Below are 22,536 nucleotides of genomic sequence, written 5' to 3' on the forward strand. Positions count from 1 at the left end.
GGGAGTGGGAGAACATCCGATCCAAAGAGCCAGGGAACCGAAAGGGCCAGGGAGAGACAGAGGGACAGATGGCATCCTCAGAGACACAGACTATGGAGCAGAGAGCCAGGTACCAACGGAAAGGGATGGCCAGAGAGGGTCACAGACATTGGGCCATGGTAAAGAAAAGACAGACAGGAAAACAGGGACAGAGAGAGAATGTCCCATAATGCAAGAGATGGAAAGAGGAGGGGGGTGAGGGGGAGGGAGAGCGGAGCAGACAGAGACTGGTACTAGGGCCCGCCCTCGGGGGTGGGGTGGCTGGGAAAGCCCTGGAGCACACAGTCCAGAGCTCTGTCTGTCCCTGGATGGTGTCCTGACCTCCCCAGCACACCCGGCTAGCAGCTGTCTGTCCCAGCCATGAGCGCTCTGCCCTGTGGCAGTCTGTCCTGGAAAGACCCTCTGGGCCAGGGGTCCCGGTGCATTGGGTTCTCTTCTCATTTCTCCCAGCCCTGTCAGAGCAGTGACCACTCAGTAAGATGTCCTTACAAGGGCGGTCCCAGTTTCCTGGGACATCCTCTCCCCTGTGGGGAGGGAGTGGCCAGGCTGAGGAAGTGCCAGTGGGTCTGAGCATGGGTAGGGGGTCGTCTACAGGATCTGTCCTGCCCATCAACACGCAGGTCAGCTGGCCACCCACGGTCTCTAGACACACATCCTCACGCCCAGGGGCACCAACAGAAGTACACCCCAAGAAATCTGGCTCACAGCCACGGATTCACCCCATGAAACACCCAGCCACCAAGAAACACTCACCCTCTACTCAAGTGGGAGAGTGTCATACTAGCTGCGTTCCAATCCTAGTTCCAGCATGAGGCCGCCCCTTTCTGGTCTGAACCTCACTTTCCTCCTGCCTAGAATGGAGTTAGTTCTCATCTCACAGGGCTATGAGGGTTGGCACATGCCAATGCCCAGCACAAGCAGGCTGTTGTTACAATTCCTCTACCTCATACCTCCAAACTCAGATCCTCTCCCTGGAGGCACTGGCTGTCCCCAAGAGCCTCCTGGGCTGGGGAGAGTACTGAGGGGCCCATGGCACTTGTAGGGACACAGTGGCAGTTTGGGGTCCTTTCCGCAACTGTGTACAGAGTAGCCTGTGGGGACCCACCGCTGTCTACTACTGGAGGGACTTGGAGGGGAGAAGTGACTTATGGAGGGTCCCCCTGCCCATCCCACACTCCCCATGCAGGTCCCCAGGCCTGGCTGCTCCAGGACCTCCTGGCTCCGAGTCCACACACTCAGGCTCCTGAGATACAGTGCGGCACCTGAGAAAGTCCATTCTCCTGCAGCATGGGAGCAGGAGGGGGCACAGAAGTCGTCAAAGAGCACGAGCTTTGACACTTAACAAGTGTTGAAAACCAAAATTCAACTGGGTATCTTTTAAAGACTTTATTGGCTGTATTCAATGATTCATAAATCAGTCAGCAGCCGATCCAGCAGATAGAAAGGAGCGCTAAGGGACTGCGCAGAACGGAAGACTTGATGGGCAGAGAGTGGGACCCAGGAAGGTTACCAGGCGAGAAGCAGGTAGGTTAGTGCATTCTTTGAGCAGACGGGAGGGGTCTAACCAGTGCTGACCAGGCGATTCCTACTTGACTGGCTGAAGATTCCATTTCTGGGAGAGCTGATGCTGTAATTCTCAGTTTGGTGATATATGGCTTAGCACAGGGGTCCCCAAACTTTTTACACAGGGGGCCAGTTCACTGTCCCTCAGACTGTTGGAGGGCTGGACTATAAAAAAAAAACAAACTATGAACAAATCCCTATGCACACTGCACATATCTTATTTTAAACTAAAAAAACAAAACGGGAAGAAATACAATATTTAAAATAAAGAACAAGTAAATTTAAATCAACAAACTGACCAGTATTTCAATGGGAACTATGCTCCTTTCACTGACCACCAATGAAAGAGGTGCCCCTTCCGGAAGTACGGCGGGGGCCGGATAAATGTCCTCAGGGGGCCGCATGTGGCCCACGGGCCGTAGTTTGAGGACCCCTGGCTTAGCATAAGTGACTTCATTTGGAACCTGTTCTCTCCCCCCCCCCACCCCCATTGATTTGAAAGAGAAGAGGGTAACAGGGAGAGGGGGTTGGGGAAGGGGAGAGAGAGAAAGAGAGACAGAGAAAGAAAGCATCAACTCATTCCACTTAGTTGTTCCATTTAGTTTTGCACTCACTGTTTTTTTCTGCACGTGTGCCCTGACCCAGGATTGAGCCCGCAACCTCTCAGCCTGCAGGGATGATGCTGTATCCATTTAGCCACCCAAACTGGGCCTGTTGTCTTGTTTTTAACACAAGCTCTACAGTGGCTGGGCAAGGAGTGTGACCGAAGGTTAGCGCTCAGTAGCAATGACAGCAAGCATTTCATGACCTTGCTCTGGGTGCTGTGTGGGGAGCATTAGATGCTGCATCTCACTGAACCCTGTGAAGTAGCAGTTGTGATCCTCCTCTGACTTTGACAGATGAGGAAAGTGAGGCTCAGAGAGGTGGTGTTACTTGTCCAAGGCCACACAGCCGGTGAGTGGTGGAGTCGGACTCCTACCTCTGCCAGAGTGCATGCATACGTGCACAGGGCACAGCGTGCTTTCATGCCCACTCCAGGCCATGCTGGCGAGCCACCGGCTGTGATGGCATCTGCCTTGTGGGTGCAGGGAGGAAAATCAGGGTCTGGCATAATATTGAGGTTGTAGAGCAAGCACCCTTGGAGCTGGAGTGGGCAGTTTTATCCATTTCCTGTAAGAGAAAACTGAGGCTCACAGCAAGTGAGAAGGTCTTTCCCATGCAGAGACTTTGCAGAGAGGCCACGTCTGATTTGTAAGAGCCTGGAACAGTGTGGGCATGGGGCCAGGGAACCTCTGGACTGGGTAGCAGTTGGAGACCATGGGCACTCCCCCTACCAAGGCCAGATTCATTTGTCTCTCTTTTTTGCTTGCCGCCCACTCCTATGTCCTGGGCTGACCCAGGCCAGCCAGCATACATCGCTGGGTGCCGTTCCAGCTTTGGTTCTCATAGGCTGCACGCTCTGAGGTGCATGGCTTGCCTTCTCTGAGCCCCTTTCCAGAAAGGTTTGTAGGGAGCTGGGTCTGCCAGGTTCACCAAGTATGGTCGTACATGTTGCTCACTGCAGAAATGTACCGACTGAGAGGTTAAGTCCTGCCACCCTACCTGCTACAGGGCCTGAGATGATCCCATTAGCTGCCCCGCTCGAAGCCTAAGGCACAGAGGTCTGCGCTCCAGCTGGCTCTGGCCCTCACTGCCATCTTGGGCTGGGTACTCAACCTCCCAAAGTCTCTGTTTCTCCCTTTGTCTAGTGAGGCTGTCAGTCCCACCTGCAGAGCTGAGGGTGTGGGCGGGGCTTGAGAAGGCGGCAGGAGCTGCAGGTGAGTGGGTTATTATTAATGCAGCTTCCCGGCTGTGGCGAGGGTTGAGGGGGAGGGCTCTGGAAGCACTTTTACTGGGGGGGGGGCCCAGTGTTGCCCCACTCTCAGAGGGGCTGGAATGCAGGCTGCGGGTGGGTGGGAGCAGAAGAGAGAGCACCCCGAGGAGGGCAGACAGAGGTGGGTGCCCAATGGTAGGGGGCAGGTTCAAGGCTGCCAATGTGGGGGTAGGGGTAAACCTGGGGTCTGTCATAGGCAGGTAGGCCTTGGCCAGGTTCCCTCCCCTCTTTAGCCTCAGTCCCCCCCCCCAAAAAAAAATGCAGATCTAGTTTTGGAGCTCTGTGATGCCTCCGCCAGGCTCCTTGAGAGTGGAATGCTCTGTCTGGACCCAGGGCCTGGCTGGGCACACAGTACCACCCAAGCACATGTAGAGTGAGTGCATTCCTGGGGCCCGCGGCCCTGTCATTAGAACATTCCAAGTCAGGGGGCTGACCGGTGGCCATGCCAATGTTGCAGCACAGCCACTGGGATGGGCCGACTGACTATTCCACCAATGAGGCAGGACTCCAAAGGCTTTCTCCCCTACGCTTGGGTCCTGCCATGGCCTCAACCCTTTACCTTCCACCCTGTGGGGCGGGTGCCCAGGGAGGCAGGGAGGGAGGGCAGGAATGGGCACCCAGCAAAGCAAGCCTGCATGGGAACCAGCCCTGTTTTCCTGGTGATGGCTCATGTCCCAGGCACCCACAGGGGGCAATTAGTAAGTGTGGGAGGGGGTTTCCATGGTGGCAGTCCCCAGGGGTTGAGGCAAGGCTTCAGGAGGGGACAAGGACCGGCGGGACCTTTCTCCTTTGTCCGGGGCACACTAGGCCTTTGTTTCTGCCTGGCTCTCTCTGAAAATGGGACCAGGATCATGGGTGGGGTGTGGACTTTGGGTTAGAGTTCCCCCACCCCCAGGGATCCTGAACTGGCCTTGGGGGAGGAGCAGAATAAGGGATAAGCCCCACTTCTGGGCCCAGCATCCACCTGGGGAGCCCTCCTCCCACAGGTGCTACCTGTCCCTAAGAGGCTGAGCAGGACGCTCACCATTGGGTCCTATTGCTGGTAAACACATTCCTGTAGCCAATGGGCAGCCTTGGTGTGTATGGTCAAACAGGGCGGGGCTAGGAGATGCAGGGCTGTGGTCAGGGGAGGAGGAAGGAAAAGGCAACTGGTCTAGGGTTGGAGATGGAGGGCATTTGATCCAACTCCAGCCAGGCTTCTGCTTGATCAGACTTTATTCCAGGAGTCCTTTGGAGTTCCCTAGCCCAGCTGGCTGCCCTGACCCTACTGCTCCTTCAACTAGGCTTCTGTGCTTGCAAGGGGACAGCTCCATGGCCTGGTGGTGGTGGGCCTCAGCCCCAAAGCCCCACTCTGTGACTTTCCTTCATCCTGTGCCTGGCACAGTCCATGGTGAGGAATGAGTGAAGAAAACAAGATGAAGTCAGTGTAATTAAGGTGACTCAAAATGGAGTCTGTATCGTCAAGCTGGCACAATGGGTTCAAGAGGAAATGATTTTATTTTACTTTAGCCTGAGGACTTAAACTTTTGAACTTTCCAGTTGTGCGTCAATGCCTGAAGTCTTATTAATTCCTATAGATGGAACTTAGGAAAAAATGAAGAACTTAGGAAGGAATGTTCACGTGTCCAGGCCGCCTGACATCGGGAAGGTTCCCATCTCCTACCAACTCGGAGCCAAAAACTGCTGGACTGATTCTGCTCAAGAACGTGCTTTTTGCTATAGAACTCTCGGCTTTCTTTTCTTCATGGGACACTCTGGGTATTGCCTAGTCATGTTTCTAGTTTGTAAACCCTAAGAATTTTGAATAAATCTTAATCATTTTTTTGTAGCCAACGCCTCCTGGTTCATTTCTGCTTGGTCGCCAGTGAGAAGGCAGCTGAGTCACCAAATCCCAGTGGTAAAGTGCGGTGCTCACTTGTGAGGCTGGCATCAGCCATTCAGGCAACTGGGGTCAGGGGACACTGAGTCCACAGTGGTACCCTCAGAGGTGAGACCTTCAGAATCGGGTGTCCGGGAAGGAGACGGAGCCACGATGGGACCTGGGGGGGCCCTCAATCGGGGGACCCCTGGACCGAGTCAGGAGCCCATGGAAAGTCTTGCCTCGGGTCTGGGGCTTGCGCCGTGGTGGCCTGGGCTCTTCTGGGGGCTGCACCACGATAAGGGGCACCTCAGGCCTGGTGCCTCCCCGCACCCCTGCCAGCTGCTGGGCCTCAAAGATGGCTTGGGCCCCGGCCAGGCGGGCCTTCGGCCGCGGGGGTGGCCCGGATGTTGACTCCGGCAGCTGGGCCAGCTGGGCCTTGATCTCCCGCTGCAGGTCCTGCTCGGACAGGGCCACGTTGTGCACCTGTGGGGAGCGGTTGGCACTGAGTTTGCCTGGACTGCAGATAGGCAGGAAACCGTAAGGTCCCCACAGGGCGGGCAGTACACAGCCCCAGGAAGTGGCTGAGGGCGGAGGGGCTGACAGACAGTCTCGCTAAGGGAGCCCATAGCGAGTCACTTGAGGCCTGGGGTTTTCACAGTGTCTGCTGCTCAAAGGACAGGAACTAAGCACTGATTCTGACTTCCTGCTCTGGGACTCAGTTTCCCCAGCTGTGCAGCAGGGAAGGGTGGGCAGGGGCACGCACCTGGGGCATGAAGACCTCCTCCTGCAGCTGGGCGGGGGGGATGGCCCGCAGGGCACCGAGCGTTTCCAGGAGCCCCGGGCAGGCCAGGCGCTGTTCTGTGGTGCCCAGTGCCAGGCGCACCAGTGTCAGCCCCACACGGAACAGCACCTTCACACCTGCAGGCCGAGAGCTCACTCAGAGCAGGCTAGCCCTGCCCCGCCTCCATTCTGCACCTAAACCTGCCCTCTGCACCAGGTCCCTCCCACCGTCCCATAACTCTGCAGCCACCGCCCAGGCCAGGCGCAAGGACTGAGGAGGAGGCCGTTTGGGATCACTGGTAACTATATCCTGGCAGCCAGTGATGCTCCTGGGCAGAGCAGCCTGCCAGAAGCCAGGCGTGACTGACAACCTCTCTGGGCCTCAGCTCCTTGACCCTGCAGGGAAGGGCTGGGTTGGGGGACGTGACCAATTAGGCCCTTCCAGCTCAGATCTGTGACCTTTTGGTTCCAGAGAGATTCTTGCCAGAGCTCCTATCCCTAAGCCAAGAGCATAGTGCACACGTGCATGTACACACAGGTGTGACATTGGGTCATCCCAGAGCCTCAGAAGCCCTTCCAGGAAGCTCAGGTCTGCTGAGCAGAACAGTCAGGGGACCAGCAAGACTTAGTAACAACTGTGACTAGTAAAGGGATGAAGATCAATGTCATCTTTATAAGAGGGAGTCCATGTCAGCACTTGTCCTCAGTGGGGAGGGCCAGGATAGCTCAGTCACACGATCAGGCTCTGCCCTAGAGGTCTGAGGCCGGAGAGGAGGGGACCATAGATGGTGACTTGGACACCCATGGCCAGAGCTCTAAGCCAGCACACATCAGGTGTTCAATAAATGTGCTGATTGATTTCTACCACTGTTTTGTTTTTAGGTGCAACTGCTGGCCAACCCATAAGGTTTCTGACAGGAGAACCAGGGCCCAAAGGCCGAGTTTGATTCAGCTCTGTCCTGACACCCCCATTTGGCCCGGGCGTCCACCTTTCTTTACACCTATGCCCCCCAAGTCATCTGTAGTCAGGACCCAGGACCCTGTAGACGGTGTTCTGCCTGGGCTCCCAGTCTCCACACTGTGCCTTCAAGTCCGCCTCCTCCACGGAGCGCCACAAGCATCTTTAAAAACAGCAGTCTCGCCCTGGCCGGTTGGCTCAGTGGTAGAGCGTCGGCCTGGCGTGCAGGAGTCTCGGGTCGATTCCCAGCCAGGGCACACAGGAGAAGCGCCCATCTGCTTCTCCGCCCCTCCCCCCTCCTTCCTCTCTGTCTCTCTCTTCCCCTCCGGCAGCAGGCAGCCGAGGCTCCATTGGAGCAAAGATGGCCCGGGCGCTGGGGATGGCTCCTTGGCCTCTGTCCCAGGCGCTAGAGTGGCTCTGGTCGCAACAGAGCGACGCCCTGGAGGGGCAGAGCATCGCCCCCTGGTGGGCAGAGCGTCGCCCCCTGGTGGGCGTGCCAGGTGGATCCTGGTCGGGCGCATGCGGGAGTCTGTCTGACTGTCTCTCCCCGTTTCCAGCTTCAGGAAAAAAAAAAAAAAAAAAAAAAAAAAAGCAGCAGTCTCTTCCTGCCGCTCCCCTAAGACTCGGTCATGACCCTGGCTTTATTTTCTACATGGCATCTATGATAATCTATAAATATCTTGTTCATTTGGTTATAGTGCCTTCTATCCCCACCCCACCCGCAGGAGGCAGGTCCGCTCACTCAGGTGGCCCCGGTGGCTAGGGCAGCGTCTGGCACCAGTGAGTATGCGCCAAGTAGGTCTTTGGGCTCCCGAATGAGGGAGCCATTGACCAGGCTAGCATTGGCCAGGTCCCCACTCTGCCAGTCCCTCCACGGCAGTGACCTCCCCAGGTCCTGTCCCATCTACCTTGACGGAGCCTCCCTGGCCCCAGCCCGCCCCAGGCCAGGGCTGCCCTCCCAATGGTGGTCTCGCCGCAGGGGGCTACCATTCATTACATTGGGAGTGTGTGGCCAGGGGCTGGGCTGTCTCCCCAGAGCCGCAGGGTGCATCACCCTCAACACACCTGGGCACCCAGACCCAGGCCCAGGACTGGCAGTGGCAGACGGGGCAGAGCAGAGCTGGAGGGCTCATTTCTGCGTACCCCCCAAGGCTGTTACCCCGGCCCCCCGCCCGCCTGGCTGTTGTCCACTCACCCTCACTGAGGAAGGCGTCCCAGACACGCAGCACTGTGGGGAAAGGCAGGGAGCGGGCGAAGAGGCACAGGAACCACTCGGGCAGGTAGAGCAGGGGCCCGACGCCCACCTGCTGCAGGTGCTTGTGCACACGCGGGTGCAGCCGTCTCAGCAGAGCCATGAACACCTCGGCGTCCAGCCGCACAGCCTCCTGCAGCCGTGTCCATCAGCACCTCCGCTCCCAAACCCCAGGCTCTGTGTCCCTCAGTCCCTGGGTCCCCACCCACTTGCCCAGCCCCTCCCCCTCTGCGCTCTGACCCCATCCCAGCCTCTCACCATGTGTGGCCCATAGTAGCCGGGCAGGTAAAACTCGCAGATCTGCACCAGGCACCAGAAGGCCTCCTGAGGGCAGAGCACAGTCTGTGAGTGCCCCCACACCACTAAAGGGACCACAGGGCAGAGAAAGGGGCGCCAGGGTGTCCCTGGACACCATCCACAGTGACTCTGGAGCCAGAAGCCTGGACTCAGTGCTGGGTGGTACTCTTACCAAAGCCTCCCCATGACCAGAGAAAGACCTACCGACGGGTTTCGGGGGTTGGAAGTCACAGGGCTCAGGGTGTTCAATTTGGTCACATGGATAGGGTTCATTGGTCAAGGTTTGGGAGGATCCCAAACTTCAAGTCCTGGGTCCTTGGGGTCATTGGGCTAGGGATCATGGTCACAGGGCTCAGAACCAGGAGTCACAGGGTCAAGGCAATAACATCCAGACTCCTAGATCACTGGGCAAGGGGCAAAGGTAAAGGATCCCAGGTTTTGGGGGTCAAGGTTGTTGGGTTTGAAGATCATTGAGGTTGGCATTAATGAGGTCCTGGTTCAATAGGACGGGATCTGGGATCTTTAGGTCCCTGAGGTCAGAGTTCCTGGGTCTAGGAAGTCATGGGTCCAGGGCACAAGATAACTAGTTCTGAGATAACTAGGGCTGGGGATCAATAGTTCCAGGTACATGAATTCAGAGTCCCTGGGGCTGGGGGTCGTGGATCACAGGATTGGGGGGGGGTCAGAGTCTTAAGTCTCTAGAGCAGGGTCAAGGGCACTTACCTCTGGGGGCAGATGCATAAGAAGCACAGCAGCCACGGGGCCCTGGGCCTGGCAGTAGCCCTGTTCCGGCCGATACAGGGTATAGGCCTTAAGTACCTGCAGGAGCCCCTGCTGCCTGTGCCAGAAGACCCCATTAGGGGCCAGTCCTCTGGGCATCCCTTCCCACCCTCTGGCAGCCCCTGCCCAGGCATCACCACCCCGCCTTGTTGGGTCCCCTGAGATGCAAAGACATAAAGCTGAGGGTGGGGGTGGGGGGCTGGACTAAACAACTGGGGTTGCGAGCTTGGGGATTCCTATGCATCACTGGCCTCATACCCATGACCCTGGGGTGACACAAACATCTCGTGCAGAGGGAACTGGCGGTGTAGGTCCCTGCCGATGGTCTCCATCCACTGTGGGTCCCCTGAGGCCTCAGCCAGTTCCTGTGGGTGGGCAGGAAGGTGGGTGTGAGGGCTCAGAGTGGCGAGGGGATCTGGGAAGGGGAGGTAGGACCCCCGCCAACTTTTTTACCTGGTAAGTACCAGGGCTGTTCTTCTGACACACATGGGCCCCGCAGAGCAGGGGCCAGCACCGGGCACGGAGGGCTGAAGGGATGCCTTTCCGGCACTGCATCTTCACCTGGGGGTGAGGCCACGGGACCCCGTCAGGCCCGCCGGGCCAGCCACCCCTTCTCCTCTCAGCAGGCACCAACACCGCTTGTCATTGGGCAAGGGCCACTTTGGGTAGTAGGGAACAAAGGCAAGAGGTGTGGGGACACAGGAGGGCTAAATGTTTCCTGGGCCTGGACCAAGGCAAAGGCGGATGAGCCAGGCAGGCCAGGGTGAGGCCACTGTCCCCCTCACCTTCTTGTACCTCCGAGACATGGTTTTCTCCCAGTGCGACGTCATCTCCACCCACTTCATCTCCCTCTGGCGGATAAGGTCTGCAGGAGGATGACTGGGCCTGGGAGCACATGGGCACAGACCTTCAGTTGCAGGGCAGCTGTGACCTAGTGCCCACATCTGCCGCTCTCATGCCAACTGGGTAGCCACTAGGGGGTTGACCTGTCGCCCAGGAGTTGCCAGTGGTTGTCATGGAGACAGGAAAGGATGTGGCTCGGATGTGGGCGGAGGCAGGAAAGACTAAAGGGGTTGTGTAGGTGTGTGTTGGGGGAGGGGCTGGTTAGCTGTATCCCAGGATAGGGACACAGAAGACACAGGGGTGGACAGAGCTCTGTACTGGAAGCCAGGAGTCCTGAGTTTGAGTCTGGTTCTGTCTCTGATCTGTTGTGACCTCAGGCAAGTTCTTTTGTGTCTCTGCACTTGTTATCCTGTCTGGTGTGGGTTCTATGATTTAGATTTGGGATTCCTGGGCCAGAGATTAAAAGGGGAAGTATTTTCGGCATCAAGGGTGGGCACAAATCCTCAGAGGTTGGGGTTAAAGGGACATACTTGGACACCCCACCCAGCCCTGGCATCCTTCGGATTCTACCTGGAGCCTGGGGAGGGGTGACACTGGCTGAGTCCCCAGACCCTCTCAGGACCCTTGAGGTTGGGCCTTACTCAGCCCTCAGCCCCCATCCTCAAGCCTGGCACCCTTCCTCCACCTTCCTTCCCCACTTACCCTGGCTCCACTGAGCTGCCCCCAATGAAGCCATAGCGGTCAGCCTGGCGATATGGGCCTGGCCCACTCAGCTCTGAGTCAGACCCCAAAGAGCTGGAGTCATCCTGCAGCTCGCAGGACTGCAGCAGGTCCTCACCCAGGGCCTGGGCCATGGTGCCCCAGACCCCTGATGCGACAGCCTGAAAGGTGTGGGGAGAGCCAGTGTGAGAGGCAGCTGTTGGCCAGCCTGGGGCCTGGGCTCCCACACAGCCAGTCCCCTGCCCCAGAAACTGGCTGCAGGGTGGGAGGGAGGAGGTTTCAAGGTATCTCACCAAGCCCCTCCTGTCCCCTCTTCTGGAGGAGGTAGGCCCTGAGGTGGCAGAAAGGCCAGGCCTCGGTTCAGAGATCCGCCCCAGGCCCAGTCCCTGTCCCCACCAGCCCAGCTTACCTCCCTGCTGCACCTCACCTCTCCTCTCACTTCCTCCTCCGCCACAGCCTTAGCAACCCACTGGGGGGCCCCTCCCCAGGGTGTGGGGGGGCACCCCTTCCTTTCTGAGTCTCTTCCGGCCTACCCCAGTGCCCCTGGGCCATGGGCTCCTCCCATCACCCCTTGGGCTGGCTGGCTGGCTAGCTGCAGGCTGGGGTTCCTGTGCTGGGTATGATGGGGTCAGGGCCAGCCAGAGGTAAAGCGGGCAGGCTGCCTCCAGTTTCGAGGATATTAGCATGTCAAACACTCAATTCAGGGTTCCAATGAGAATTATGATTTACTTAATGTTTGCTCTTTACAAAGTAACTTTTAACATGCAGATTATGTTACTCAAAAGGCAATGATGGGACTTATAATACATAAATATTAATTTAGGTTGCACCACAGGCAGTGTGAGCCAAAATGGGTTCGGAGTTCTGTGGCTACCTTCTGGGTCTGGTCAGCCACCCGAGGAGCCACAGGAGGTAGAGGTGCTCAGTGACGTGAAACCAACCACTTGCTATTTCTGCACTTGAAAGACTTAATCCACAGTATTTGGGGAAAAAATATCAACGTGCTCACTCCAAGTGGGAAGGACTGATTACTCTCAGAAAGGGAAAAACAACTTCCACAGTACTTCCGGTCCCATACCCTCCGAAAGGGTTGGGTAATTTGGGAGGGGCCGAACTGGATTCAACCCCATCCCACAAAGCCCCGCCCATCGACCAGGCCCCGCCCCAGATACACTCAGCCCGCCCCGTCACCGAGGCCCCGCCCAGGGGGCGCCGCGGCCACTGCTCCCGGGGACCAGCGGAGGCGCTATGGAGCAGGGGCAGCGGACCCGAGAAGCGAGCGGAGCCGGGCGGGGCGGGGCGGGGCGGGGCGGACCAGGGAGGGCGGAAGGAACGCCAGGCCGGAAGGAGCCAGTGGAAGGCGGGAGGGAGGAGCGGGACAGGAGCGGGCCCGGAGCTGCTGGGCGGGAGCGGCAGAGCCGCCATGTCCGACAGCGAGAAGCTCAACCTGGACTCGATCATCGGGCGCTTGCTGGAAGGTTGGCTGGGGTCGGGAGAGGTCGGCGCCCGCCGCGCCCTGACCCCCCCCTCCCCGGCCCGGAAGTGGCGCGCGGGTGCTCCTGCCTCTCCGAGGGCCAGCTTAGACTGGGCGGGGACGGGCCGCGAGGTCCCGTGGCCGCCGTCACCCCCCACTCGCGACGCACCTGGGGGTCTGGGCTGCTGGGGCAGGGGCAGCAGTTCTCTCTCCTGGGCCGGGGCGCACGGGTTGGCCTGGTCTCTCGGAGTGAGGGAGAAGCCTAGTCCCTCCGCGAAAGGGACTTGCGCTGTGGGGTTTGGGGTGGCAGCCCCTCCACATAGTAGAGCGCTTTGAGCGTAGTTGGGGAGGCCACCTTCTGCCCTGGTAGGCTTAGCAGCAAGCACCATCTACGCCGGGCAAGGGGGGCTCAGGAGGCCCTGGCGCCCCCAGAAGTGCCCGTGGGGCACCCGTGTCGCCCACCTTCCTCTTCTCGGAGGGACCAGGGTCCTGACGCCCATTCTGCCTCCAGTGCAGGGCTCGCGGCCTGGAAAGAATGTACAGCTGACAGAGAACGAGATCCGTGGTCTGTGCCTCAAATCCCGGGAGATTTTCCTGAGCCAGCCCATCCTTCTGGAGCTGGAGGCACCCCTAAAGATCTGCGGTGAGACCCCTATCCAGGCCTCTTTGCTTCCTGAAGGTGGCACTGACCCCTAAGATTTCTGAACTCTTCTTATCTTGAGCCCAACCCTGGCCCTGCATTCAAGTTTAGACCCTGCATTTAGTCTTGACCTGGTTTTCTGGTTCATAGGTGACATCCATGGCCAGTACTACGACCTTCTCCGGCTGTTTGAGTATGGGGGCTTCCCTCCAGAGAGCAACTACCTCTTTCTGGGGGACTATGTAGACCGGGGCAAGCAGTCACTGGAGACCATCTGCCTGCTGCTGGCTTATAAGATCAAGTATCCTGAGAACTTCTTCCTGCTCCGTGGGAACCATGAGTGTGCCAGCATCAACCGCATCTATGGCTTCTATGATGAATGTGAGTGGGCTTTGTGCCTAGGGCTGCCCAGACCTGAAGAGCTCTCCCTGCTGAATAGCAGGGTTGTGTTGGCTTGGTGGTAGGGGTATCTGTGTCTGACAGATTCCTGCTGGACCGTGAGTGGTGGGAAGGCAGGATCCTGCCTTCTTGCCACAGGGTCTGCAAATGCTTATTTACGGAAGGGCTGTTTACGTGCTAATGCAAGGTCCTATCTGCCTGTGTGGTGCTCCCTCTAGTACCTGTTACTCAAGCACTCAGAATACCTAACTGAACTGTATTCTGCTGGCCAGAAGCTGAGATAAACCAGACCTGGTCTTAGCCTGGTCCTGCTCATAGAGTGGGGGTGGGTGCTAACCCTAATGATGTTCTAGAGTGGAACTCGGGGTTCTGTGGACTCGGTCACTGTAGAATTCCTCCTAGAAGGCTGGTAGGCAGTATGGGCAGGAGGGGGGTTCCCTTTTTGCCTTCCATGCTCTTCTCCAACCTGTCTCGGAGGTCCTGGAGGCCCCCTCATGAGTCAGCTCCTTCCTCTGGGCAGGCAAGAGACGCTACAACATTAAATTGTGGAAAACCTTCACTGACTGTTTCAACTGCCTGCCCATCGCTGCCATCGTGGATGAGAAGATCTTCTGCTGCCATGGAGGTGAGGGTGGCTCTGGGGCCCCACTGAGGCAATTCATGGGAAGAAAAAGCCCAGCCATGTCGCTGGAGGACTGGCTCCCAGTCCCCTGGAACAGCTTTCCCTGGGGTCTGGGCTTGGAGGTCACTTGTTGCAGGATGTTTCCCTGCTCCCCATCCTTAGGCTACACTCTGCTGCTGTGGCCTCAGCCCTGTGCTCCCCCCTTTCTGTAGGGAGCCCTGCGCTCCTAGAGGGCAGGGGCTTGAAAAGGCAGAAAGCAATGAGTTCTGCTTGCCTGGGCTCCCAAAAGTCTTTAAGAGAAGGCTTGGGAATAGGGTAGGTGGGGGGAAGAGGGAAAGACACTGATTGGCCAGGGATTTCTGGAGGAGGGGGTCCCCCTTTTTTTTTGAGACAGGGAAAGATGAGAAGCATCAACTCAATTGCCTCAGTTTAGTTGTTCATTGTTTGCTTCTCATATGTGCCTTGACCAGGGGGGCTCAAGCTGAGCCAGTGACCCCATGGGATCATGTGAAGGATCCCATGCTCAAGCCAGCAACCCAGCACTCAAGCCAGTGACCTCGGGGTTTCAAACCTGGAACCTGTGCGTTCCAGGTCAACATTCTCTCCCCTGTGAGGGGGGCACTTGTTTTGAGGCTTGTCTGAGGCAGTCCTGTGCCTTCTGTGTCCCCCAGGCCTGTCTCCGGACCTGCAATCCATGGAGCAGATTCGGCGTATCATGCGGCCCACAGACGTGCCTGACCAGGGACTGTTATGTGACTTGCTGTGGTCTGACCCCGACAAGGATGTGCAGGGCTGGGGCGAGAACGACCGTGGCGTCTCCTTTACCTTTGGGGCAGAGGTGGTGGCCAAGTTCTTGCACAAGCATGACTTGGACCTCATTTGCCGGGCACACCAGGTGGGTTGGCAGCTCCAGTCCAGGTCGGAGCAGGGCCTGGGCAGGGTCGGAGCCAGCCTGCACCTGGGCACCTGCTTACCTAACTGCCCTGTCCTCGTCCAGGTGGTAGAAGATGGCTACGAGTTCTTTGCCAAGCGGCAGCTGGTAACACTCTTCTCAGCTCCCAACTACTGTGGCGAGTTTGACAACGCAGGCGCCATGATGAGTGTGGACGAGACGCTCATGTGCTCCTTCCAGGTGGGGATGGGGAAGGAAGGGGCTGCTGGCCCCATGGTTCGGCCCCCCGAGCCTGACCCGTGTGCTCTCTTTTAGATCCTCAAGCCCGCCGACAAGAACAAGGGGAAATACGGGCAGTTCAGTGGCCTGAACCCTGGTGGCCGGCCCATCACCCCACCCCGTAACTCCGCCAAAGCCAAGAAATAGCCTCTGCATACCCGCCCTCTGCCCCAGACGGTGGATTGTACAGAAACCATTCGGCCATGGGAGGTCATGCTGGCCTCCTAGGCCTGCTCATCACAGGGAACATGGAGCCTTGGTGTTACTTTTTTTTTTTAATGAATCAATAGCAGCATCCAGTCCCCCAAGGCTCCCTCTGCCTGTGCCTCTGTGGCCACAAGCAGGGTCCTGGGGCTGAGGCTGCAGCTCAGGGCAAAGCAGGGCCAGACTGGGGGTCTCCAGCCTTGCTTGTCCTTGGGGCTGGCAGCCGGATCCTGGGCAACCCATCTGGTCTCTTGAATAAAGGTCAAAGCTGGATTCATGCCCTGGCCTGTCTCCCTTGTCCCAAACACTGGGTCTGGCATCCTTCCACCCAGAGCCACTTGGGAGGGCAGGCTTGCCAGGCATAGGGCCCCAGCCAGGGCAACCCCAGCCACACATTAAGGTCCACAGGGGCTCCTAGAATTCCTAGCTGGGGCCAGAGAATATTGAAAATACAAGAACAGTCTATTCCAGCCATAGAAGCTCCCAGAGGTGTGCCCAGGACTTGGGGGAGGGGCAAGTCATGATTGACAGCAAGGGTAGACAGCAGGGGCCAGCAGCCCCACTGTGATTTTTTTTTCCCTTAGGGAAGGCAGGTGTCCAGTCATGGTCACGAGGCTAGAGTCAGAGGTGAGGAACCTCTGTCAACTGCCAGCCCTGGAAACAGACATGATTGGTTGGGGGGACGTGACAGGACCCAGGAGTTACCAAAGGCCAGTTGGGGCTTGGACATGGGGGCGCAGCAGGACCAGCCAGCTCGGCTCTAGCCCAGCCCACCCTCAGTACCCACCAGGGCAGAGACCCAGCCCTTCCCTGCCTGGTGCTAGGAAAAGTGAGAGGCTGGGGCCTCATCCGGTCCAGGGCCCCTGGACACGGGAGGGGTTTTCCAGTCAGCCTTCGTCCTCGCTGTCTTCAGCCAGCACGGGGCTGGGGCCCAGGGGGGAGTGTGCAGGGGCCAGGATGGAGCCAAAGAACAGCGAGCGGAACTGGAACAAGAAGCTGAGTGAGTTGAGGCTGCAGCCCCCGGCCTCCGGGCCTCCCATCCCTGGCCTCCACCTCTAGCCCCTACCTTCTTGGGTGGGGGGGTCCCGGGCACTGGACTGAGCTCAGCTTCAGCTTCCTCTCCTGAGTTGCAGGGAGGCGGGAGGCCAGGTGAGAGGGAAATGGAGGGAAGTGTCCGGGAGCCCTCACTGCCTCCAGTGGTTTCCATGGCAATCATGTAGGAGTCCATGTCATCACTGGCAAAGTCATCCGGGTGGGGGGTGCTGCAGGTAGACGGTGTCAGCAAGAAACGGAAAAAGGCAGAGGCTACCTTAGGGGGCTGGAGTGGGGGTGGGCAGCTGTGACCACCAGTGATCTCTCAGTTTTATTACTTCCTGATCTAGTTGGAGGAGCTTCCTGGAGGGGGTAGGCCTGGAATCCTTTGATCAGGGTTCAGGTGGGGGCTTGAGGGAGGCAGCCTAGGGCCCAGTCTAGCTCAGCTGGGGGCAGGGAGCAGCAAGTCCAGTGAGCTGGGCCACTTGGGGCCCAAGCCCCCACCTTCCCAGGAGATGGGCTGGGGGGGCAGGCCACACTTCCTCTGCTTTAACTGCAGGGCCCACCCTCCCCAACCCACCTGCCCTTCCAGCCACCTGTTTCCGGCCTCTGGCCTCCAGCAGCCCCCTATCCCTGCTTGTATGGGAGGAGGCTCAGTGGGGAGGCCTCAACCAGAGAAGGAAGCTAGGCTGACCTTGGGAACACTTCCCTGGGTGGGAGGAATCTGAGCACAGCTGACCAGGAAGGAAGGCTGAGCCTGTGGGGCTGGAAGCTGTGAGCTCGGCAGGGGCCAAGGCCTTACAGGAAGTGCCTGTGTGTGTGTGTGTGTGTGCGCGCGCGCGCACACACGCACCCGCGTGGGGGGGGGGGAGGCAGCAGGCTCCGCCAGGGTGCACAGAAGAGCACAGAGCAGGCCTGCGGGAACCCTTACCTGTGAGCCTGGAGCTCAGGCACTGACCGGGGCAGCTCGGAGCAGTTACGGTCCTGGGAGTTCAGGGATGGCTCCGAGAGCGTGGCCAGGACAAAGTGGCCGTCCAGCAGAGAGTCCTTAATGGCAAAGATGGCTGGCCTGGGCAGGTGATGGATCCAGACAAGGTGAGGGCCTCTGGCTCCTGGCACCCCAAGCCCGCCCTCCCTGTCCTGAGGCCGGGAATTACCTGCCAGGAGCATCAAAGTGAATGCTGAGAGACAGACTGGCCGATTCTGCGAAGCTTAGGAGCCCCTGGGAGGGGAGAGGCAGAGCCGTGAGGCCCAGGAGGGCAAGGAGGACAAAGGAGTGAGGGTAAGGGGAGAACCTTACCCGGAATTCTTTGAGGCAGAAAGTGATGGCCACCCCTTCTTGGGCCTGCAGCTGCTGGAAATCCTCCTCTCCAATGCTCATCTCAGTCACCATGGCTTTGACAGTGCTGTCTGTGGGGGCAGGAACAGGGGGGACCTGGGCCCATGGGTCCCAACTTCTGCCACCCAGCTCTGCTCCCCATCACAGGCCATGCCCAGCCCCTCACCTGCCTCCTCCTCCTGGTAGCTGCGCAGGATGACCCTGCGGCCTCGGCCAATGCCCAGAGTCACTTCAGCCAATGCCGGGGGGAAGGGCAAAACGGCCTCCCCCAGGACCCTGTGAGGAGGGCACAGCATTACACCCAAGGCTTGGCTTTGTCCTCAGAGGACCTGAGGCAGGGAAGGCAGTGACACACACACCGGCACTAAAGGGGAACAGCATGGGCCAGGCCTCGCATGCCCCAGGACGGAGGATGGGGTGAGCAGGATGTGGTCCCTGCCCCATCCAAGTTCCCAGGCTGTCAGAGTGAAGTCCACTGCAAGGGACAGGACAGCCGAGCAGAGCCCAGAGAGGGCAGCAGGAAGGATGGGCTGCACTGGGCAGGCAGCACCTGCCCATCCAGCAGTGGGAAACAGCCCATGCCATCCTCATAAATACACTTGGCCTTCAGACAGGGCCCTTCCGTCCTTGATTTTTAGGTATACACAATTATAAATATTTACAAATGAAATAACATCCAGAATTTGTCTCAAGACAACTAGGACAGAAGCTTGCATTCACACGTATTTAAAGTTATCCATAAGAAAAAAAGCGAACAAAAATAAAGAAAAAGAAAAAAAGCTCTGACTGGGTGGCTCAGTGGATCAAGTATCGTCTCGGCGTACTGAGGTCACAGGTTTGATCCCTGGTCATGAAATATATATGAAAAGCAATTGAGTGCACAACTAAATGTAACAACTAAACAGAATGGTAAATTCATGCTCTCTCTTAAATCAATTGGGGGGAAAAAGGAAAAGATCACTCATTAAAAAAGAGAGCCTGACCAGGCAGTGGCACAGCGGATAGAGCGTCGGACTGGGATGCGGAAGACCCAGGTTCAAGACCCCGAGGTCACCAGCTTGAGTGCCGGCTCATCTGGTTTGAGCAAAGCTCACTACCTTGTACCCAAGGTCGCTGGCTCGAGCAAGGGGTTACTCAGTCTGCTGAAGGCCATGGTCAAGGCACATATGAGAAAGCAATCAATGAACAACTAAGGTGTCACAACGAAAAACTGATGATGGATGCTTCTCATCTCTCTCTGTTTCTGTCTGTCTGTCCCTGTCTATCCCTCTCTCTGTCTCTGTAAAAAAAAAGAGCCTCAAAATCCAGGCCAGAAGTGACAGCCTTCCCTCTCTTCTACCCAGAGGACACCTGAAAAGCTCTATCAACAGAAATCAGAAAACCAGACTGTCAGGACCCAAACATACTTTCACGTTACGATGACCTACAGCTAACAAAATAAATGAACAAGACCTTGGGCTACATGAATGCCAAGAGAATCCAGCATGGGCAGGAAGGAAGCCATCCTCTGCACTGGTCTTCACCATGACCTGTGCTTCCACTGGAATTTCCATCTCCCAGATTGGTCACAGTGTGTTGGTGCTTGGATTGCCCAGAGGGTTCCAGCCCCAGAGCTGCCTGTTTAGACCACAACCTTCCCACCCAGCTTCCTGCCTTGGCCCAAGGACTCCCCAAGACTAGCGCCAGGACAAGTAGGAAGAGATGTCGCCCTTGCATGGGAACACCCTCAGAAGGGTGACCAAGCTAAAGAAGGGCTTTGAGCCCCTGAACCACAAAGCTTAAAGACAGACTTTCAAGGCTGCTTAAGCCAGAGATCTATAGAACTGCATTTTAGAAGAAAAGTTGGAATGGTTCTGACGGGTCAGAGAGCCAAGCCAGAGTCTTGGGGCGGAGAATACAGGCTCAGGAAGGCAGTGAAGAGCACACAGCAAGGGAGTCCCTGCCCCTGCCCCTCCTCCACTCAGCCTTTCCCTTAAAGAGCTAGACAGACTTGAGAGCAAACGGCTGGATGAACACAGGTTCACAGAAACCCTGTAGAGCAGCGGTCCCCAACCTTTTTTGGGCCACGGACCGGTCTTTAGGATGGGACGGATAAATGTATCACGTGACTGAGACAAGCATCAAGAGTGAGTCTTAGATGGATATAACAGAGGGAATCTGGTCATTTTTTAAAAATAAAACATCATTCAGACTTAAATATAAATAAAATGGAAATAATGTAAGTTATTCTTTCTCTGTGGACCAGTACCAAATGGCCCACGGACCGATACCGGTCCGCGGCTTGGGGGTTGGGGACCACTGCTGTAGAGAAAACAGTAGAAGTGCCTTCTTAACCTGGCCCTTGAAGCCACAAAGAAAGAAATCTGAGACCTAGGGCTCGCTTTTGGGCAGGCGGTATACTTACCTTGCTGGGGCCCGGAGCACATGGGCGCATGCGGCTGGGTCGAAGACAGCCTGTAGGGACTCACAGTCCTGGAAGGACAGGTTGTGAGTCTTCCTCACCCCTGGACGGGCAGACAGGGTCTTAGAGGGCCTTGCCGACATCCACCCCTGCGCCCCAGGGCCTACGGGGCTGGCCTGCCTACTCACCGTATCTGCAGTGCAGCTGGACCATCAGGTGGCTGCTCCTGCTGTTCAAGGAGATGCAGCATTTCTCCACCGTCTTCTCCAGCATCACCAGTGAGCGGAAGACAGACAGGAACGACTAAGGAGGGTCATCACATCAGGCCAGCACTGCACATCTCCTGAACAGCTCTCATGTCCCCTACAGTCCCTGGCCCATCATAGGGTCAGCACTGTCCTAACCAGGAAGGGAGCTCCCACTACATATCGAATATTTACAGGCTTCTGGGCCTTTGTTCATGCTGTTCCCTGTCTGGCAAGACTTGGAAGACCTGCTTGATGTCACCATTCACTGCAGGTCCCTGGTAGGATTGATCACCTTCTCCATAGCTGCATTCCCTCTGTGGGTGTCTTCACTGTGCCCCTCGCTGTATCGTGCACGGGACTGCCCCTGCACACACATCTCTCCCACCTGACATCTGCTGAGTGCCCCAGAGCAGCCGCACTTGTGGTGGGGGCTTTAGGAGGGGCGTGGTGCCGCCACTGCCGAGGAGAGGGCCTCACCTTCATCAGGATCTTGCAGCGCAGGGGGTCCTGACCTGGGGTGGCCGCCTGGTATAGCTGGAAGAAGAGCGGGGCGAAGAGGAAGCAGGCGTAGGCAGAGCGGGAGGAGTTCACGGTTCTGAGAGAGAGCTGGGCCAGGAAAAGCAGGGGCAGCGATGCGGTCAGGGGCAGCAACAGGCCCAGTCCTCTGGCACACTCTTGCTGACCCACGTGCCCTAATGTCTTGTACCTCCACCATCACCTGTTGAAATCCTCTATCCCCTTCAAGTCACTGGCTGCCTCCTCCATGAAGCTTTCCTTGAGTTGGCCTCAGCACTGCTTCCACCACCAAGGGCTTCACACCACCGTCAGCGCACTCTGCTTAGTCACCCCCACCCACCACCTGGCACTTCAGGGAGGGCAACGGCTCTCCATTCACACACAAGCCTGGGAAGATGGCACGGCCAAACTAATGGCCCACCGCGAGGGACTGGAAACTGAAATTCAACTGACTAATCTTAGTCCACGGGCATCCTGCCTGGTGGAGGCGAGACTCAAGCCCAGGTTCGGACTCCCTGTTGGATTCCCACCCACTCCCACACCCCAGCCCCTCACCCCGTCTTCCAGGGGCTCCAGGTAGAGCTCGTCGCCGATACGGGACAGAGAGTGGACGGCCTTGCCGAGCACTGCGGGGGAAAAGGGGAATCGGGGGTGAGGCTGGCGCGGCAGGCAGTCCCACGTGCCCCCGCCCCCGGCCAGTCCCAGCTCACCTTTCACGTTGCCGCCCGTGACCAGACACTTCATGCTACCCCCAGCCCCAAGGCCAGGCCTGGCCAGCGCCCGGGCTGAGACTGGCGGACGGCCGGCGGCAGGCCCCCAACCGGCCCCGGCACACGGCTTCCCGCCGGACCTCCCGACCCGCAGCCAGCCAGCTTCCCTTCGCGCGCACCGCCCCCGACAGCCCCGCCCCTCCCCCTCATTGGTCCACACGCCGGGCTCCGTCACGTGAGGGGAACGTTTGTGGGTTCCGCTGTCACGTGACGGAGTCTGTGCTGGGAGGGAAGGCCAGCCCTGGTCACGTGAGCGGGAAGCGCTTGGTGCCGACGGGGTTTCTGTGCTCTCGCAGACCCGGGCCCTCCCGAGCGGTTCCGCGCCCCTCGCGAGCGGCTCCCACGGCGGCTGTGCAGCCGAGCGCGAGGAGCCCAGGGGACGCGGCCCCCCGGGTGCTCCGTGCAGAGGAGCCCGCCGGAGTCACCAATATAGTACGGATTTCCCCGGATGTATGTCGCGGATTTAGGGTCGAAGCAAGACGGTCCGCACCCAACCCGGGCCCGGGCCCGGGCCCCGAACACAAGCAGCAACCACCAGCACTAGAAAGAGAAGAAAGCAATTGCGGCCGGATCCCGTTGTCGGAGGTGGCTGTTCGTTCTGGCTTTGAGGACCCTTCATTGATCTTCGAAGAACAGAAGATTCTTGGGCAGCAAGGGCTGGAAGGGTGGACCTAGCCGGGGAAAGCGAGAAGAAGGGCGCCGCGGTGTGTGGGGCTCTACCCCGTGGGGAGGGAGGGAGGTCTGGGAGCCTCGC

At 58.1% G+C, this 22,536-nt stretch overlaps 3 protein-coding genes and 1 long non-coding RNA gene across 6 annotated transcripts; 2 read left to right on the forward strand and 2 right to left on the reverse strand.

Annotated features, from left to right (window-relative positions):
- The first annotated feature begins 16 nt into the window (after positions 1 to 16).
- On the forward strand, positions 17 to 4,861 carry LOC136376860 (uncharacterized). Its single transcript, XR_010746250.1, has 3 exons — positions 17 to 109; positions 3,351 to 3,419; positions 4,759 to 4,861. It is a non-coding gene; the product is annotated as an uncharacterized lncRNA (long non-coding RNA).
- Positions 4,656 to 11,414, reverse strand: TBC1D10C (TBC1 domain family member 10C). Of its 2 annotated transcripts, none has more exons than XM_066343136.1 (10): positions 11,376 to 11,414; positions 10,949 to 11,127; positions 10,189 to 10,288; positions 9,857 to 9,964; positions 9,662 to 9,768; positions 9,347 to 9,461; positions 8,585 to 8,650; positions 8,270 to 8,459; positions 6,100 to 6,254; positions 4,656 to 5,819 (listed from the first exon to the last, which is right to left on the reverse strand). In XM_066343136.1, the coding sequence occupies exons 2-10, from the start codon at positions 11,098 to 11,100 to the stop codon at positions 5,472 to 5,474; spliced, it is 1,341 nt and encodes a 446-aa protein (XP_066199233.1). In that variant the 5' UTR covers positions 11,101 to 11,127; positions 11,376 to 11,414; the 3' UTR covers positions 4,656 to 5,471. The 2 variants fall into 2 exon arrangements, with proteins under 2 accessions (XP_066199233.1, XP_066199314.1); XM_066343217.1 differs by lacking the exon at positions 11,376 to 11,414 and adding an exon at positions 11,260 to 11,370.
- Positions 11,415 to 12,285: 871 nt separating this feature from the next.
- Positions 12,286 to 15,749, forward strand: PPP1CA (protein phosphatase 1 catalytic subunit alpha). The gene is made up of 7 exons (XM_066343616.1): positions 12,286 to 12,444; positions 12,952 to 13,083; positions 13,231 to 13,461; positions 14,000 to 14,104; positions 14,773 to 14,996; positions 15,099 to 15,233; positions 15,309 to 15,749. The coding sequence occupies exons 1-7, from the start codon at positions 12,390 to 12,392 to the stop codon at positions 15,417 to 15,419; spliced, it is 993 nt and encodes a 330-aa protein (XP_066199713.1). The 5' UTR covers positions 12,286 to 12,389; the 3' UTR covers positions 15,420 to 15,749.
- A 261-nt stretch (positions 15,750 to 16,010) lies between these two features.
- Positions 16,011 to 21,912, reverse strand: RAD9A (RAD9 checkpoint clamp component A). Of its 2 annotated transcripts, XM_066343519.1 has the most exons (11): positions 21,723 to 21,912; positions 21,568 to 21,638; positions 20,974 to 21,102; positions 20,437 to 20,551; positions 20,252 to 20,351; positions 18,014 to 18,123; positions 17,809 to 17,918; positions 17,666 to 17,730; positions 17,440 to 17,577; positions 16,543 to 16,738; positions 16,011 to 16,459 (listed from the first exon to the last, which is right to left on the reverse strand). In XM_066343519.1, the coding sequence occupies exons 1-11, from the start codon at positions 21,754 to 21,756 to the stop codon at positions 16,364 to 16,366; spliced, it is 1,164 nt and encodes a 387-aa protein (XP_066199616.1). In that variant the 5' UTR covers positions 21,757 to 21,912; the 3' UTR covers positions 16,011 to 16,363. The 2 variants fall into 2 exon arrangements, with proteins under 2 accessions (XP_066199616.1, XP_066199537.1); XM_066343440.1 differs by having other exon boundaries at positions 17,666 to 17,918.
- Between the last annotated feature and the right edge of the window lie 624 nt (positions 21,913 to 22,536).

The sequence above is a fragment of the Saccopteryx leptura genome, chromosome 1 (assembly GCF_036850995.1).
Source record: "Saccopteryx leptura isolate mSacLep1 chromosome 1, mSacLep1_pri_phased_curated, whole genome shotgun sequence".
NCBI classification, from domain to species: domain Eukaryota; kingdom Metazoa; phylum Chordata; class Mammalia; order Chiroptera; family Emballonuridae; genus Saccopteryx; species Saccopteryx leptura.

Bases quoted from the DNA above. Each gene is read 5' to 3' on its own strand.
- TBC1D10C (XM_066343136.1), bottom strand. From the start codon at position 11,100: ATGGCCCAGGCCCTGGGTGAGGACCTGCTGCAGTCCTGCGAGCTGCAG. The intron at 9,462-9,661 runs GTATGAGGCCAG...CTTCTGGCACAG, and splicing joins GTGTCACCCCAGGGTCATGG to GCAGCAGGGGCTCCTGCAGG. The intron at 8,651-9,346 runs GTAAGTGCCCTT...CTCTGCCCTCAG, and splicing joins TTATGCATCTGCCCCCAGAG to GAGGCCTTCTGGTGCCTGGT.
- PPP1CA (XM_066343616.1), top strand. From the start codon at position 12,390: ATGTCCGACAGCGAGAAGCTCAACCTGGACTCGATCATCGGGCGCTTG. The intron at 12,445-12,951 runs GTTGGCTGGGGT...TTCTGCCTCCAG, and splicing joins CATCGGGCGCTTGCTGGAAG to TGCAGGGCTCGCGGCCTGGA. The intron at 14,105-14,772 runs GTGAGGGTGGCT...TGTGTCCCCCAG, and splicing joins GATCTTCTGCTGCCATGGAG to GCCTGTCTCCGGACCTGCAA.
- RAD9A (XM_066343440.1), bottom strand. From the start codon at position 21,756: ATGAAGTGTCTGGTCACGGGCGGCAACGTGAAAG. The intron at 17,919-18,013 runs GTGAGGGGCTGG...CTGCCCCCACAG, and splicing joins CTACCAGGAGGAGGAGGCAG to ACAGCACTGTCAAAGCCATG. The intron at 16,460-16,542 runs GTAGGGGCTAGA...TTCTTGTTCCAG, and splicing joins GGACCCCCCCACCCAAGAAG to TTCCGCTCGCTGTTCTTTGG.